The sequence below is a fragment of the Oncorhynchus kisutch genome, linkage group LG11 (assembly GCF_002021735.2).
Source record: "Oncorhynchus kisutch isolate 150728-3 linkage group LG11, Okis_V2, whole genome shotgun sequence".
Classification (NCBI taxonomy): Eukaryota; Metazoa; Chordata; class Actinopteri; order Salmoniformes; family Salmonidae; genus Oncorhynchus; species Oncorhynchus kisutch.
The window spans coordinates 29,730,584-29,747,861 of record NC_034184.2 but is presented as its reverse complement, the minus strand read 5'-3'; the positions used below and the strand labels follow the sequence as shown (position 1 = coordinate 29,747,861).

Genomic DNA, 17,278 nt, shown 5'->3' with positions numbered 1-17,278 from the left:
GTTGTCAAAGCCTGTTAGTAATCTGTGTTTATGTCCTTGGGGCTGATGAGCTGGCTTCACACACACACACACACACACACACACACACACACACACACACACACACAGAGGCAGGCAGACCCACACACGCACGCACACACACACACACACACACACACAGAGGCAGGCAGACCCACCCCCACACACACACACACACACACACAGAGGCAGGCAGACCCACCCACCGGCTCATTATTTTACAATTCTACAGATTACCTCAACCTTGTTGAGCTTCCTAGCAGCTGCGGAATCATTTCCTCTACATGTGGCTTGGCATCATACCGTACCTAGCTGATTGTACTGTAATTTTCAGCATCCAATCTTTTTGGTAAAGGACCTCACATTATAAGCATGCAATAGTAGGTTTGCATGTATGTAATGGGGTTACTTGAATGGCTCATCTCAGGATACTTACTACAGCCCTATCTGTGTGACCGGGCCGGGGGGCAGATATCTTTTTTGCAAAATGATACAGCAAAAGCTTATGGAATTTGGTTGTGATTTATGAAATGAATTTGAAACGAGGCAAAATGCCAGGGACAAGAACTACAGTCAATGAAAATATGTATGGTAGTAAAATCAATGATAGTAAAACACTATTTGACAATCTGTCTGCAGAGCAAGGTCTGGAGGAGATGAGGAAGCTGTTGTTGCTGTTGCTTGGCTGTGCTGTCCAGGTAAGTCCTACTGTACACTCATCATCTACTGTCAATAGTCTACCATTTACCATGTCCTGTAGGATTAACACTCACTCTTCTATTGATTTGAGTAGGTCTTACTCACTAGTTCCTGACCATCAATAACCTTCGGCTCTATTGTTCAGACGAGTGTTAACACAACTACAGTTGTATGAGTAAAATGAGTCATTCTCACTCAGACTGGCATTCGCTTCCTCTTCCTCAGCAGAGTTGGCACTATGACAGGTGGTCTGTCTTCTGTCCTGGCAGCAGGCCAGAGAAGGGTTAGAGGGTGTGTCTGCTCAATGGGAGGCTCTGTATGCCCTGACCCGACCCTTGTCTCTGTCTTTGCCCTGGGCCTGGCTGGAGTAGCACTGATGATGCGTCATACTTAACCCCTGGTCAGAGAGACGCTAACCTCAGTCATTCTCGTTCACACTTAGCTCACTGTTTTAGGGAGTTCTGACCTAGGATACTTCTTCAAGGACTCCTGATAGGGAAATATGTGTGAAGTCAGTGTTGATTTAAATGTTGTTTTCTAGATCATAATTGAGTTTGAGTTTAAGTTTATTTTTATTTTTACAGGGACAGTGCACATTAGTCAACGTTTCAGTAAAAGTGCCGGTGTTAGCCAGCCGGCTAATTTTCAACCGCAGTCCCTGGGCAGGTTATTAAAAACAATTACAATATAGACAATAGCAACATAGAACAAGCAAGACATAGCAACATAGGACAAGCAAGATGTAGCATACAGACAGAGCAACATAAAACAAAAAGCAGCAAGACAAAATTCATAAAAGCAACAAAGTATTTCCACACCTCACAAGCTACAGACAACCATTGTTAGGTGACACTGTTCTATTACAGGGTAACTTGATTTTTAGCTGAATTCCTGATGGTTTTAGTCTTGTTTGACCAAAAAATGAAAATCCCCCTTTTTTGTTTTTCAAAAAAAAATTGGCGGGGAAGTCAGTTGCGGGTCGGTTATGGCCTGTGGGCCACCTGTTGCTGACCCCTGATCTACATATTCCTTCACAGGCATTTGTCCTCAAAGCCAACCAATCAGAACCCAGGCCATTCTCCTGTTAAGACCATGTAATAATTCAATGCTGAAGCATTCAAAAATAAACTAATGGGACCGGCGCCATTGATAACTACTAGTGCCGTTGCTAACTAGTAAAGCTAGTTCCATGAATTGTAAAGAGTTACGAGATATTAGAACCCTGTTGTCTTAACCTTGTAATCTTCAACCTCTGCATTAGCTAGTTGGCTAGACGTCTTTTTTTCTGGCATTCGCTTAAAATGCATTTTTCACCATCCTGATATCTGTTTCAGAATGCTTGCCTTCTGCCTAGGTAGCGTAGCTACAATATTTTAGCTGCTCCCTTGGTTGATTGAGTGGTAGAACCTCTATTGTGACGCTGGTGTCTTCATCTTCCCATCTTCAACCTAGCCTGTGTTTAGGAAGCTGACCTCGCAAAGACCTCTCTAATTTCACTCTCCAGACTGTCATCCAAACCCCAAACCGCCTCCTTTTGTTTGCAGTGTGAGAAGAAAGAAGAGTACATCGAGAGGATCCAGACGCTAGACTTTGACACAAAAGCTGCCATAGCATCTCACATCCAAGAGGTATGAGAGACAGATGTATAGATGTATCTTTATATCTCATTTTGTGAAGGCATCCAGTTCAAACATAAACCCTTGCGTCTCGTGTGTCTGTTTTGGGCCAGCTTTTTGGAAACTTTAGTTATTGTAGGATGGATCTGTGAGCTTTTCAGCCACATTTATGTCACTGCCCTCCACAGCAGTTTGAGTCAAAGTAAATTAGTTTGCTTACCATTGCTTTCAACACATTTGTTCTGTGTATTGGCTGGCAGAGTGTGACTCCGCTAATGCTGTTGTTTTGAAGGTGACCCACAACCAGGAGAATGTTGTGGACCTACAGTGGCTGGAGGGGGGTGACCTGCCCCCAGAGGACCTGGACTCCTTCTCCAGGAACATGGCCTTCCATCTCAAACGCCTGGTGGACGAGAGAGACGACCAGGTGGAGGTACATGTCTGAAACCGGGCACATTGGTGCCTTTTTAACTCCACTCAAGTGGTTAGAGCGTTGGGCCAGTAACCGAAAGGTTGCTAGATCGAATCCCAGAGCTGACAAGGTAAAAATCTGTTCTGCTCCTGAACAAGTCAGTTAACCCATTGTTCCTAGGCCGTCATTGTAAATAAGAATTTGTTCTTAACTGACTTGCCTAGTTAAAGGTAAAATAAAATGTTGTCTCAATAAGTTAACGGCCTGTATAGAGTCTGTATGGTGGTATGGTGTCTGCATTTTTATGGCGTGCGTCAGTTTGTGTGTATGGTTGGGGTGTGTGTGAATTGAACCCAGAGCAGTCTGATTAAGGACAGCCCACCCGTACAGTTGCCAAAGCCTGGTAGAGCAGCAGTCCCAGCATCCTATGGGCTAGGGGGGCAGGGAGAAGGAGGTGGGATTATAAGGATCTCCACTGGAGGCTAGACACTCTTCATTAAAAGCCCATTTCATTGCGTAGCCACTGGGTTATGAACGGACGATGAGAGAGGAGGGATGATATGTTGTCACAGACCATTTCAAACCAATGCCTTTTGCTACTATTATCTCCGAACCCAGCCTAATATACCCTTGTGTGCCGATACTTGAGCCTTAACTGCATTAGTACTGGGCTTTTCATTATGTTTGGGGTTTCCATTTAAGTGACTGATCCTGGTGGCTAGGTGCTGCTTCTCCTCCTTTGAGGTCCATCCTAATCAGAGCCATCTCCCTAAGCTCACACCTCCCAGACTGAGCAGACAGAACAGCAGGAGAGCCTGACGCAACATAGGTACTACTGTTCAATAACAAGGTGTCACGGTAGACTATATATAGACTGCAATCCACACGGTCAGTATACTCAATCTTCAATACCCTGTCTGACAACTGCTTTGTCTTTCATTGTGATCAATGATCTAACACTGTTGAAAGCAATTTGATGAGAGCCTTGTTTTCACCCATCCAAATCTGTTAAGATCACTTGGGCTGGTCATTTCAAGTAAGTAAGGAGGGAGGGATACATGTGTTAAATATAGAAGATGAGGGAGGGATACATGATCAGGGTCCTGGTCTGTGAGTTGTCTACAGGGATGCAAGCTTGTTCCTTTTTGGCAGATCATTGAGGGGTGTGAAAAGAGCTTCCCTCTCTGTGTGATGACTAAATAATGGTGTATGTTTCTCATATTGAAATTATTGACTGAGCATAGAATACATGCGTAACACTTTGTATTCAGGATATTTCTGGGCAATTTTACTTTAGTGCCTTATTTTAAACAGGATGCATGTTTTGGAGTATTTGTATTCTGTATAGGCGCCCTTCTTTTCACTCTCTTAATTAGGTTAGTATTGTGGAGTAATTACAATGTTGATCCGTCCTCAGTTTGCCTCTAACCCTGTGTGGTATCACGATACTACTCTGTTTTATGAAACTTGGCCATCATTAGTAATATTTTGGTGTAGTGACAACCCCACTCTGAAAATAGTCAGTTTACACAGAGAATGTTTTGTCACCACCTTGGGCCTTCACCAGTTTGCATCCCTGGTCTAACTGTTATGGTGTTGCATGTCCTTCCAGACCATTGTGGAGCTGACCCAGGAGAGGGACTGTGGACTGTACTCTCCTCCGCCCCTCTTTGCCCAGTCGCCCAACGACTCGCCTAGCTTGCGCCGCACAGAGAGCCGCCAGCACCTGTCTGTGGAGCTGGCCGACGCCAAGGCCAAGATCAGACGCCTGCGCCAGGAGCTGTAAGTACCCTCATTTGGCCTTTCTCCAGCTCCATTGGCCCTTTTTAGTAAGTCTGTGGTAGACTGCAAACACTGTTGGACCTCCCAGGATCTCTTAACACATCATTGGTTCTCACAAGTTCTATAAGCTTTGTACAAGTATCCTAAGAGTACTGTTGGTGCCTCGTGTAGTCTAGCAGAGTGTCTCTAAATGTGACACTCTGCATTCATCTACTGCTGTCTCGTGACTGCCTAGTAATGGAAAACAACACAGTACGGTGTGTCATTGGAGCTAGGAACCGTGACTCAGCTCTGTCTTTGAGTATCCCATTCTCTGTTCACCAGTTCATGGAGCACTCTACTGACCGGAGAGAACTGCAAAAGCAGGACGCTAATTACAGAACTTAAAGTTTTATGTCAGCGATATTGTTAAAGAAGAATACATTTCCTCTTGCCTCTCAGTAGGAAACAAATGGTTCTACACTACTGTTCTGATGCCGTAGTGCTAGACCTTCATTGTTGTCATAAATAATTGAACTTCCTCTTCAGAGTCCATTAACCCTGGGCAGAGACAAAGGCCAGTGGTCAGTTTATCAAAGGGAGGGGTTTTTACGAGAAGCATTCTCTGTTTCAGACGGAAGTGTTTTTTCTAGGATGCAAAAAACTGAGGTGCTGACTCTGGAATCTCTTAAATAAGTCCATCATAACATTGAAGTGGTTTGTCCAGTGATACGGTTGGGGTTTTGTAATGCAGGCTTCTTAGTGCTGGGTCAAACCGGTTTTGTGGTACACTACATTAACAAAAGTATGTGGACACCTGCTCATCGACTTTCATTCCAAAATCATGGGCATAAATATGGAGTTGGTCCTCTCCTTTGCTGCTATAACAGCCTCCACTCTGGGAAGGCTTTCCACTAGATGTTGGAACATTGCTACGGGGACTTGCTTCCATTCAGCCACGAGCATTAGTGAGGTTGGTCACTGATGTTTGGCGATTTTACACTTGGCTCGCAGTTCCAATTCATCCCAAAGTTGTTTGATGGGGTTGAGGTCAGGGCTCTGTGCAGGCAAGTCAAGTTCTTCCACACTGATATCGACAAAACATTTCTGTGTGGACCTCAGTTTGTGTGTGACGGCATTGTCATACCTTCCCCAAACTGTTGCACAGATTTGTCTGGAATTTATTTGTATACTGTAGCTTTAAGACTGCCCCTTCACTAGAACTAAGGGGCCACCAAACTTTACATTTGCGACTATGAATTGGGGCAGGTCTTCGTCTGACATCCACCAAACCCAGATTTGTCCGTTGGACTGCCAGATGGTGAAGTATGATTTATCACTCCATAGATCTTGTTTCCGCTGTGCTAGAGTCCAATGGTGGCGTGCTTTACACCATTCCAACACTTGGCATTGTGCATGGTGATCTTAGGCTTGTGTGCAGCTGCTTGGCCATGGAAACCCATTTCATGATGCTCCCGACAAACAGTTATTGTGCTAACATTGCTTCCAGGGGCAGTTTGGAACTCGGTAGTGAGGGTTGCAACAGAGGACAGACAATTTTTACACGCCTCAGCACTCAGCGGTCCCGTTCTGGGAGCTTGTGAGGCCTACCACTTTGCGGCTGAGCTGTTGTTGCTCCTAGATGTTTCTACTTCACAATAACAGTACTTACAGTTGACTGGGGCAGCTCTAGTATGGCAGAAATCTGACGAACTGATTTGGATGGGTGGCATCCTATGACTGTGCCATGTTGAAAGTCACGGAGCTCTTCAGTAATGCCATTCTACTGCCAATGTTTGTCTATGGCGACTGTGTGCTCGATTTTATACACCTGTCAGCAACGGTCAAAAGTTTGGGGGTCACTTAGAAATGTCCTTGTTTTTGAAGGAAAAAATACTTGTTCTCTTGCTCAGTTGTGCACAGGGGCCTCCCACTCCTCTTTCTATTCTGGTTAGAGCCAGTTTGCGCTGTTCTGTGAAGGGAGTAGTACACAGCGTTGTTCGAGATCTTCAGTTTCTTGGCAATTTCTCGCTTGGAATAAATAGCCTTCAAGTCTCAGAACAAGAATAGACTGACGAATTTCAGAAGAAAGTGCTTTGTTTCTGGCCATTTTGAGCCTGTGATCGAACCCACAAATGCTGATGCTCCAGATACTCAACTAGTCTAAAGAATGCCAGTTTTATTGCTTCTTTAATTGGCACAACAGTTTTCAGCTGTGCTAACATAATTGCAAAAGGGTTTTCTAATGATCAATTAGCCTTTTAAAAATAAGCTTGGATTAGCTAACACAACGTGCCATTGGCACACAGGAGTGATGGTTGTTGATAATGGGCCTCTGTACACCTATGTGTATATATTCCATAAAAAAATCCAGCTACAATAGTCATTTACAACATTAACAATGTCTACGCTGTATTTCTGATCAATTTGATGATATTTTAATGGACAAAAACAAGGACATTTCTTATTTTATTTCACCTTTATTTAACCTGGGAGGCTAGTTGAGAACAAGTTCAAGATGGCCAAGATAAAGCATAGCAGTGTGAACAGACAACGACACAGAGTTACACATGGAGTAAACAATAAACAAGTCAATAACATAGTAGAAAAAAATAATCTATATACATTGTGTGCAAAAGGTATGAGGTAGGCAGGCAATAAGGAGGTAGGCAATAAATAGGCCATAGGAGTGAACAATTACAATTTAGCAGATTAACACTGGAGTGATAAATGATCAGATGAACATGTGCAGGTAGAGATACTGGTGTGCAAAAGAGCAGAAAAATAAATAAAATAAAAACAGTACGGGGATGAGGTAGGTAAATTGGGTGGGCTATATACCGATGGACTATGTACAGCTGCAGCGATCGGTTAGCTTCTCAGATAGCAGATGTTTAAAGTTGGTTAGGGAGATAAAAGTCTCCAACTAAGTGACTCCAAACTTTTGAACTGTAGTATGTATGTATATTTTTTTATATATATATCACACACGCACGCACAATACCATTCAAAAGTTGGGACACCTACTCATTAATGAGTTGTCTTTATTTTTACTATTTTCTCTTTTGTAGAATAATAGTTTAGACATCAAAACTATGAAATAACATATAGAATCATGTAGTCACCAATAAAGCGTTAACCTCTCTGGGATATTTGGGACGGTAGTGTCCCACCACGCCAACAGCCAGTGAAAGTGCAGGGCGCAAAATTCAAAACAACAAAAATCACATAATTAAAATTCCTCAAGCAGACAAGTATTTTACACCATTTTAAAGATAAAAATCTCGTTAATCCAGCCACAGTGTCTGATTTCAAAAAGGCTTTACAGCGAAAGCACCACAAACGATTGTTAGGTCACCACCAAGTCACAGAAAAACACAGCCATTTTTCCAGCCAAAGAGAGTCACAAAAAGCAGAAATATAGATTAAATTCATCACTAACCTTTGATCTTCACCAGATGACACTGAGGTCTTCATGTTACACAATACATGTATGTTTTGTTCGATAAAGTGCATATTTATATTCAAAAATCTCATTTTACATTGGCGCGTAATGTTCAGTAGTTCCAAAACATGCGGTGATTTTGCAGAGAGCCACATCAATTCACATAAATATTCATAATAAACATTGATAAAAGATACAGCTATTATACATGGAACTTAAGATCAACTTCTCCTTAATGCAACCACTGTCAGATTTTAAAATTTTTTTACGGAAAAAGCACACCGTGCAATTATCCGAGTACGGCACTCAGAGACATCCAAAGAGATCCCTCATGTTGTGTGGTCAACATTAGTCAGAAATAGCATTATAAATATTCACTTACCTTTTGATCTTAATCCGAATGCACTCCCAGGAATCCCAGTTCCACAATAAATGTTTGATTTGTTTGATAAAGTTCATCATTTATGTCCAAATACCTTCCTTTGTTAGGGCGTTTGGTGAACAAATCCAAACGCGCGTGCAAGTCCAGACGAAAGGTCGGACGAAAAGTCCAAAGAGTTATATTACAGGTCGTAGAAACATGTCAAACGAAGTATAGAATCAATCTTTAGGATGTTTTTAACATATCTTCAATAATGTTCCAACCGGAGAATTCCTTTGTCTGTAGAAAAGCAATGGAACGCAAGCGAAGTTCTGGTGTATCGCCAAACCATCTCAGTTGGTTTGAGGTCGGGTGTTTGTGGAGGCCAGGTCATCTGATGCAGCACTCCTACTTGGTCAAATAGCCCTTATACAGCCTGGAGCAATTTTGGGTCATTGTCCTGTTGAAAAACAAATGATAGTCCCACTAAGCGTCCACCAAATGGGATGGTGTATCGCTGCAGAATGCTGTGGAAACCATGCTGGTTAAGTGTGCCTTGAATTCTAAATAAAACACTGACATTGTCACCAGCAAAGAACCATCACAACTCCTCATCTGTTCTTCATACTTGTCGAGATCATTCATTCACCTACTCTGCATCTCACAAAGACATGGCAGATGGAACCAAAATCTAAAATTTGGACTCATCAGACCAAAGGACAGATTTTCACCGGTCTAATGTCCATTGCTGGTGTTTCTTGGCCCAAGCAAGCTTCTTATTATTGGTGTCCTTTAGTAGTGGTTTCTTTGCAGCAATTCGACCATGAATGCCTGATTTCACAGTCTCCTCTGAACAGTTGATATCGATGTGTCTGTTACTTGAACTCTGTTACTTGAATGTGTCTGTTACTTGCAGCACACTTTATTTGGGCTGCAATTTCTGAGGTGCAGTAAACTCTAATGAACCTGTCCTCTGCAGCAGATGTAACTCTGGGTCTTCCTTTCCTGTGGTGGTTCCCATGAGAACCAGTTTCATCATAGCGCTTGATGGTTTTTGCAACTGCACTTAAAGAAACATTCAAAGTTCTTGAAATGTTCTGTATTGACTGACATTCATGTTTTAAAGTAATGGACAGTCGTTTCTCTTAGCTTATTTGAGCTGTTCTTGCCTTAATATGGCCTTGGTCTTTTACCAAATAGGGTTGTCTTTTGTATACCACCCCTACCTTGTCACAACAGAACTGATTTGCTCAAATGCATTAAGAAGGAAAGAAATATTAACAAGGCACACGTATTACTTGAAATGCATTCCAGGTGACTACCTCATGAAGCTTGGTTGAGAGAATGCCAAGAGTGTGCAAAGCTGTCATCGAGGCAAAGGGTGGCTACTTTGAAGAATCTCAAATATTAAACATATTTTGATTTGTTTAACACTTTTTTGTTTACTACATTATTCCATATGTGTTATTTCATAGTTTTGATGTCTTCACTATTATTCTACAATGTAGAAAATAGTACAAATAAGGAAACCCTTTCACTGGTACTGTATGTATGTGCTGTGTGTATCTTTTTTTATGGTGATCATAATTCCAGAAGATATCCAGAATATAAGAGTGACGCGGCAGACTACTTCTCTACAGGAGTGCGAGTGCATATACTGTAGTCTCGTGTATGTGTGTGGAGATGTTATTGCCGTAGATGGCCACAGACCCCTCCAGTCACCCAGGCCTGATGCTGGGTCAGATGTCTGAGGATTTGACCCAGATTCGATGATGCCGTGCAGAGGCATGTTCTTTTTTTAAATGTGTTTTTGACCTACTTACGCAGTTCCTATTGAATTCCACTTGCTTTCTTCCGATTTCTGGCCGTTGTTGACTCTGGCGCACCAACACTAGAGGGAAGGGGAGCTGGCCATTCTCCGCCGAAGGCATGCTTTAAAACACAAATAGAGATTCAGTTCTACTGAAGGTCCATTTGAGGGCACAGTAAAGTGACCATGTTGACCATACATAAGGCAGAATGTCTTTAAAAAATATGGCTTAATGATCATGATTTTTTAAAAGCTTAAATATGAAACCTGGTGTTAAGAGGAATAGAATAGGAATAGATTGTGTAGAAATAGATTATGATATAGCCCCTAAAGACCCAATCTCAATCCTGTCAGGTTCTGTGGAACTACAGTTAGGTGCATTTTCTATTGTGAATGTTAGACTGTAAAATGCAGGGAGACCATGGTACCATGGTTGTCAGTGTGACTCAGCTGCTGCAGGCTCAGTGCTGTCACCCATAGTGGATGAGCAGCTTTCTGTTCGGCCTAGGCTGTCAACTACTCTCTTTGTTAGGGCCTTAATGAAACGTGGAATACAGTGAAAGGTGTGTTGCTGCTGAGGCTGAATGTCTGATGACAGGATCTATGGTGGGATGAGATGAAAGGACTCCAAACACAAGAGGTACCGTAATTGCTGGACTATTAAGCGCACCTGAATATAAACCGCACCCACTGAATTATTAAAAAAAATAAGCCGCACATGTCTATAAGCCGCAGGTGCCTACCGTTACATTGAAACAAATTAACTTTACACAGCCTTTAAACGAAACACGGCGTTGTAACAAAAATAAATAGGCTTTAACGAAACACGGCTTGTAACAAAAATAAATAGGCTTTAACGAAACACGGCTTGTAACAAAAATAAATAGGCTTTAACGAAACACGGCTTGTAACAAAAATTAAAACAGGAGCCTACCAAGAAAGTCATTGGTCACTATCTTCCTCCTCCTGTGCACTGAAACCACTGAAGTCATCTCCTTCGGTGTCGGAGTTGAATAGCCTCAGAATTGCTTCATCCGATGTTGGATCGTTTTCATTGTCGCTCTCGTCACTTTCATCCGGAGGCAAATACCCCGCTGATCTCATGCTGCCCCTTCAACACGCAGCAGTCCAGCCTTTCGAAACCCATTTATGATAGTGGATTTTTTGACAATGCTCCACGCTGTCAGGACCCACTGGCAGACTTGACCATAAGATGCTCTTCGCCTGCGGCCCGTTTTAGTGAAGGATTTCTCCCCACTTGTCATCCAAGCCTCCCACTGAACAAGGAGCGCCACCTTAAATGCACGATTTACACTGATGTCGAGTGGCTGCAAATACTTTGGGCCATCTGCTTTTCTTCCCTCTGAAAGCTTTTGTTGTCTTTTTGCACTGAGTCAGTTCCTCAAGTTGCTGTTTCCAACGTCTTATCATCGACTCATTAAGGCCAAGCTCCCATGCAGCAGCTCTATTTCCTTTTCCAACAGCCAGATGTCTTTGCCATGATGAGGGTGACAAAATTACTACCGTAATCAGAATGATGGGAAGTTTGAGCGCGCTCGATTTACGTCACATCATGTGACGGTGCTCAGTTTTTTGGCGGCATGAATCTTGTGAAAGCGGGAAAAATCCATAAATTAGCCGCGTCATTGTATAAACCGCGAGGTTCAAAGTGTGGGAATAAAGTAGCGGCTTATAGTCCGGAAATTACGGTAAACACTTGGAGTGTGTGCTCACCAAAAGCAGCTGAAGCAACAGCAGTGAGTTTTATTCCATGCTCGAAGCTAGCTGCTCAAGCCTCTGATTTCTACAAGCACATTACAGGAAGCATAGAACAGTGATGATAATTCCTACAAGCAGCCAAGCCAGTACAGATCACTAATCTAGCAGGCCATCATAAGTTATGTTCAGTGGACCAAGGAGACTGGAAAGCATCTCCACTCATCTGAAGAATGTACAGGTCTCCTCAAAGCTTTGTGTGCCACATTCTTAATTCCTCACCAACCAGGAGCTTGCAGGACTGGCCTCCCTCAGCCTCATCAAGTCTCAACCTGTATTTTGGTTGCATTGCCTGTCTAATGTAGTGTCACAATCACGCAAACCCATTAACCGTTGAATATGCTGTTGTCAGATGAGCTCTATTTGCTGCTAATGCTGGGTTGAGGGGGTTTGAAGTCCGTCCTAGTCAGAGACTGAGCGAGGAGAGGAATCTGTTGGCCTGTTGCTCACTTAACATCTGGTTATCTGGATTTGCTCTGTTACAAAGAGCTGGTGGAACTAAAGCAAAGCAGCACGACAGTTAGAGATTTGCATGTCATAGGGGAGCTTATTGTGAGGTCATTTGTAGGTTGTGTTTGTGGTCGTACTTTGTATATTTTCAGTTGAGCTATGTTTGTTGTCCTGAGGAAAGGGTTGTTCTGTTGAAGTTGTAAAATAACACACAGGCATTTTTGTTTTTTCCACTCAAGATCATTGACTTGCCTCTGAAGGAAAATGTATGCTTGGTTCTTTTCTTTCAAGTACAAATCAGGTTGTTTTCATATGATCAAAAAGACAGAAGATGTACTCTCACACTATCATTTCAATTGTTCATTACACATATAAATGATTTATCCTCACCTGCAGAGTATGAATAGCTCCTAATAATGTCAAATATAATCCACTATGGACTGTATCATTTGGTAATTAACCACACCCCCAACCCACACAGGCAGAAGTCAACAAGCTGACTTGACCCGGTAAGGACAGAGGTCTGTGGATTCCTATCTGCTGGGTAAACATCTTGGTTTGTACTAACCAATGAGTTACATGGCCTAAGTAAAAATTCCAGTTTTTCAAGACTACTTTAGAGAAAACAGAAATAAATATAGCTGTGAACAGCAATAAACAGGATTCATAGGATGACACAAAGCAGGCACTTTAGTTCCTACATGATATCTTCCTTTATGTGCAATCAGTGAAGGCATTACCATGTGTATCTCTCATATTGTTGAGGTTTACTTTAGAATAGTGTTAGAGCACAATCCATTGTACAGCAAACCTATAAACCTATTCACACACTATAGCAATTGATTTATTCAAGACATTCACAGCAATTTAGAATAAAATGTTGGTATTTGTTCATTTTCATACACTAGCAATAAACTAATATACAGTGCATTCAGAAAGTATTCCATACCCCTTGACTTTTTCCCCATTTTGTTACATTACAGCCTCATTCTAAAACGTATTAAATGTTTTCCTCATCAGTCTAAACACAATACCCCATAATGACAGTGAAAACAGGTTTTTGGACATTTTTGCAAAAATATTAAAAATAAAAAAACATTCCTAATTTACATAAGTATTCAGACCCTTTGCTTTGAGACTTGAAACAGAGCCCAGGTGCATCCTGTTTCCATTGATAATCCTTGATGTTTCTACAACGTGATTGTCCACCTGTGGTAAATTCAATTGATTGGACATGATTTGGAAAGGCACACACCTGTCTATACAAGGTCCCACTGTTCACAATGTATGTCAGAGCAAAAACCAAGACATGAGGTCCAAGGAATTGTCCGTAGAGCACTGAGACAGGATTGTGTCAAGGCACAGATCTGGGGAAGGGTACCAAAAAATGTCTGCAGCATTGAAGGTTGAAGTTCCCCTAGAACACAGTGGCCTCCATCATTGTTAAATGGAAGAAGTTTGGAACCACCAAGACTCTTCCTAGAGTTGGCCACCCGGCTGAACTGAGCAAGTGGTGAAGGGCCTTGGTCAGGGAGGTGACCAAGAACCCGATGGTCACTGACAGAGCTCCAGAGTTGCTCTGTGGAGATGATTGTCCTTCTGGAAGGTTCTCCCATCTCTGCAGCACTCCACCAATCAGGCCTTTATGGTAGAGTGGCCAGACGGAAGCCGCTCTTCAATAAAAGGCACATTACAGCCCGCTTGGAGTTTGCCAAAAGGCACGTAAAGACTCAGACCATGAGAAACAAGATCCTCTGGTCTGATGAAACCAAGATTGAACTCTTTGGCCTGAATGCAAGCATCACATCTGGAGGTAACCTGGCCATCCCTACGGTGATGCATGGTGGCAGCATCATACTGTGGGGGATGTTTTTCCAGAGGCAAGGACTGGGAGACTCATCAGGATCGAGGGAAAGATGATTGGAGCAAAGTACAGAGAGATCCTTGGATGAAAACCTTCTCCAGAGCGCTCAGCACCTCAGACAGGGGCGTAGGTTCACCTAACAGGACAAGGACCCTAAGCACACAGCCAAGACAATGTAGGAGTGGCTTTGGGACAAGTCTCTGAATGTCCTTGAGTATCCCAGTCAGAGTGTGTAGCGTCATACCCAAGAATACCCGAGGCTGTAATCGCTGCCAAAGGTGCTTCAACAAAGTGCTGAGTAAAGGGTCTAAATACTTATGTTAGTGAATTTTTTATTTTATTTTTTATTTGTAATAAATTTGCAAAAATTCTTAACCAGTTTTTTCTTTGTTGTTATTATAGGGTATTGTGTGTAGATTGATATGGAGGGGGGGGGGGTAAATTGAGATTGTGTCATTGGGCTACACAGATTTTTTATTTTTACAAAAGTAATAAAAAATATTAAACTTTAACAAGTCACATGGACTCTGTGTATAATAGTTGTGTGACATGATTTTTGAATGACTACCTCTGTACCCCATTTAACCAATTATCTGTAAGATCCCTCAGTCAAGAAGTGAATTTGCAAAAAAAGGGAACCTATTGGTGGATGGGTAAATAATAAATAGCAATACATTGCATATCCATTTGAGCATGATGAATTTATTAATTACACTTTGGATAATGGATCAATACACCCAGTCACTACAAAGATACAGGCGTCCTTCCTAACTCAGTTGCCGGAGAGCAAGGAAACCGCTGGTGATTTTAATTTTATTTTCATAAAACGTGTAAATATTTGTATGAACATAAGATTCAACCACCGAAATAAACTGAGCAAGTTCCACAGATATGTGACAAACAGAAATTGAATAATGTGTCCCTGTAACAGTCAGTATTTGGTGTGGCCACCAGCTGCATTAAGTACTGCAGTGCATCTCCTCCTCATGGACTGCACCAGGTTTGCCAGTTCTTGCTGTGAGATGTTACCCCACTCTTCCAACCAAGGCACTTGCAAGTTCCTGAACATTTCTGGGGGGGAATGGCCCTAGCCCTCACTCTCCAATCCAACAGGTCCCAGACTTGCTCAATGGGATTGAGATCCGGGCTCTTCGCTGGCCATGGCAGAACACTGACATTCCTGTCTTGCAGGAAATCACCTACAGAACGAGCAGTATGGCTGGTGGCATTGTCATGCTGGAGGGTCATGTCAGGATGAGCCTGCAGGAAGGGTACCACATGAGGGGGGAGGATGTCTTCCCTGCAATGACGACAAGTTCAGTTCGATGATGCTGTGACACACCTCCCCAGACCATGACTGACTCTCCACCTCCAAATCTATCCTGCTCCAGAGTACAGGCCTCAGTGTAACGCTCATTCCTTCGACGATAAACGCAAATCCAGCTATCACCCCTGGTGAGACAAAAGCGTGACTCGTCAGTGAAGAGCACTTTTTGCCAGTCCTGTCTGGTCCAGCGACGGTGGGTTTGTGCCCGTAGACGACGTTGTTGCCGGCGATGTCTGGTGAGGACCTGCCTTACAACAGGCCTACAAGCCCTCAGCCTATTGCGGACAGTCTGAGTACTGATGGAGGGAACTTGCGTTCCTGGTGTATCTGGGGCAGTTGTTGTAGCCATCCTGTACCTGTCCGCAGGTGTGATGTTCGGATGTACTGATCCTGTGCAGGTGTTGTTACACGTGGTCTGCCACTGCGAGGACCATCAGCTGTCCGTCTTGTCTCCCTGTAGTGCTGTCTTAGGCGTCTCACATTATGGACATTGCAATTTATTTCCCTAGCCACATCTGCAGTCCTCATGCCTCCTTGCAGCATGCCGAAGGCACATTCACGTTGATGAGCAGGCACCCTGGGCATCTTTCTTTTGGTGTTTTTCCAGAGTCAGTAGAAAGGCCTCTTTAGTGTCCTAAGTTTTCATAACTGTGACCTTAATTACCTACCGTTTGGAAGCTGTTAGTGTCCTAACGACTGTTCCACAGGTGCATGTTCATTAATAGTTTATGGTTTATTGAACCATGGGAAACGGTGTTTAAACACCTTTACAATGAAGATCTGTGAAGTTATTTGGATTTTTACAAATTATCTTTGAAAGACAGGGTCCTGAAATAGGGACATTTCTTTAGTTTAGTTACTCCACAATACTAAGCTAATTGATAGAGTGTAAAGGAAGCCTGTACAGGATAAAAATATTCCAAAACATGAATCCTGTATGGCACTGAAATAAATCTGCAAAAAATGTTGCAAAGAATTGAAATGTTTATCCTGAATACAAAGCATAATGTTTTGGGGCAAATCCAACACACATTGAGTACCGCTCTTCATATTTTCAAGCATGGTGGTGGCTTCATCATGTTATGGGTATGCTTGTCATTGACAAGGACTAGGGAGTTTTTTTGTGGATAGAAAGAATTGGAATAAAGCTAAGCACAGGCAAATTCCTACAGGAAAACCTGATTGTCTACTTTCCAACAGACACTGGGAGACAAATTCACCTTTCAGCAGGACAAACTAGAACACAAGGCCAATTATACAATGGAGTTGCTTACCAAGACGACATTGAATGCTCCGGAGTGGCCTAGTTACAGTTTGACCTAAATTGGCTTGAAAATGGCTGTCTAGTAATTATCAACAATCAATTTGAAAAAGCTTGCAGAATTTTAAAAAGAATAGCAAATATTGTACAATCCCAGGTGTGCAAAGCTCTCATAGCTGTCATTGCTGCCAAAGGTGATTTTATATAAATGAGCGATTTCTGTGTTCGTCAGCACATTTTAAATTCAGGCTGTAACACAACAAAATGTGGAATAAGGGGTATGAATACTTTTCTGAAGTACTGCATGTAATTTAATAGAATGAACAGTACCTGTCAAATAAATACAAATCAAACAAACCACTTCCATCAATGGAAAGAGATCTTCAGCTCTTATGTCTGTAGTGTCTGTAGAGTCACTCCCCATTCTCCACCATCCATCTCTGCTTTCCAGTCTTATAAAAGGCAGACTGTTGAATCT

The 17,278-nt window shown here is 42.5% G+C and overlaps 1 protein-coding gene across 11 annotated transcripts in view; it reads left to right on the top strand.

The window, feature by feature from the left end:
• LOC109899774 (girdin) overlaps positions 1-17,278 on the top strand; it is a 90,203-nt gene that overhangs the window by 42,081 nt on the left and 30,844 nt on the right. For all 11 annotated transcript variants that reach the window (XM_031835617.1, XM_031835616.1, XM_031835620.1 and 8 more), the window contains 4 exons: positions 658-716; positions 2,262-2,345; positions 2,626-2,766; positions 4,358-4,527. In XM_031835617.1, coding sequence (XP_031691477.1) covers positions 658-716; positions 2,262-2,345; positions 2,626-2,766; positions 4,358-4,527 — 454 coding nt within the window. The remainder of the gene's footprint in view (positions 1-657; positions 717-2,261; positions 2,346-2,625; positions 2,767-4,357; positions 4,528-17,278) is intronic.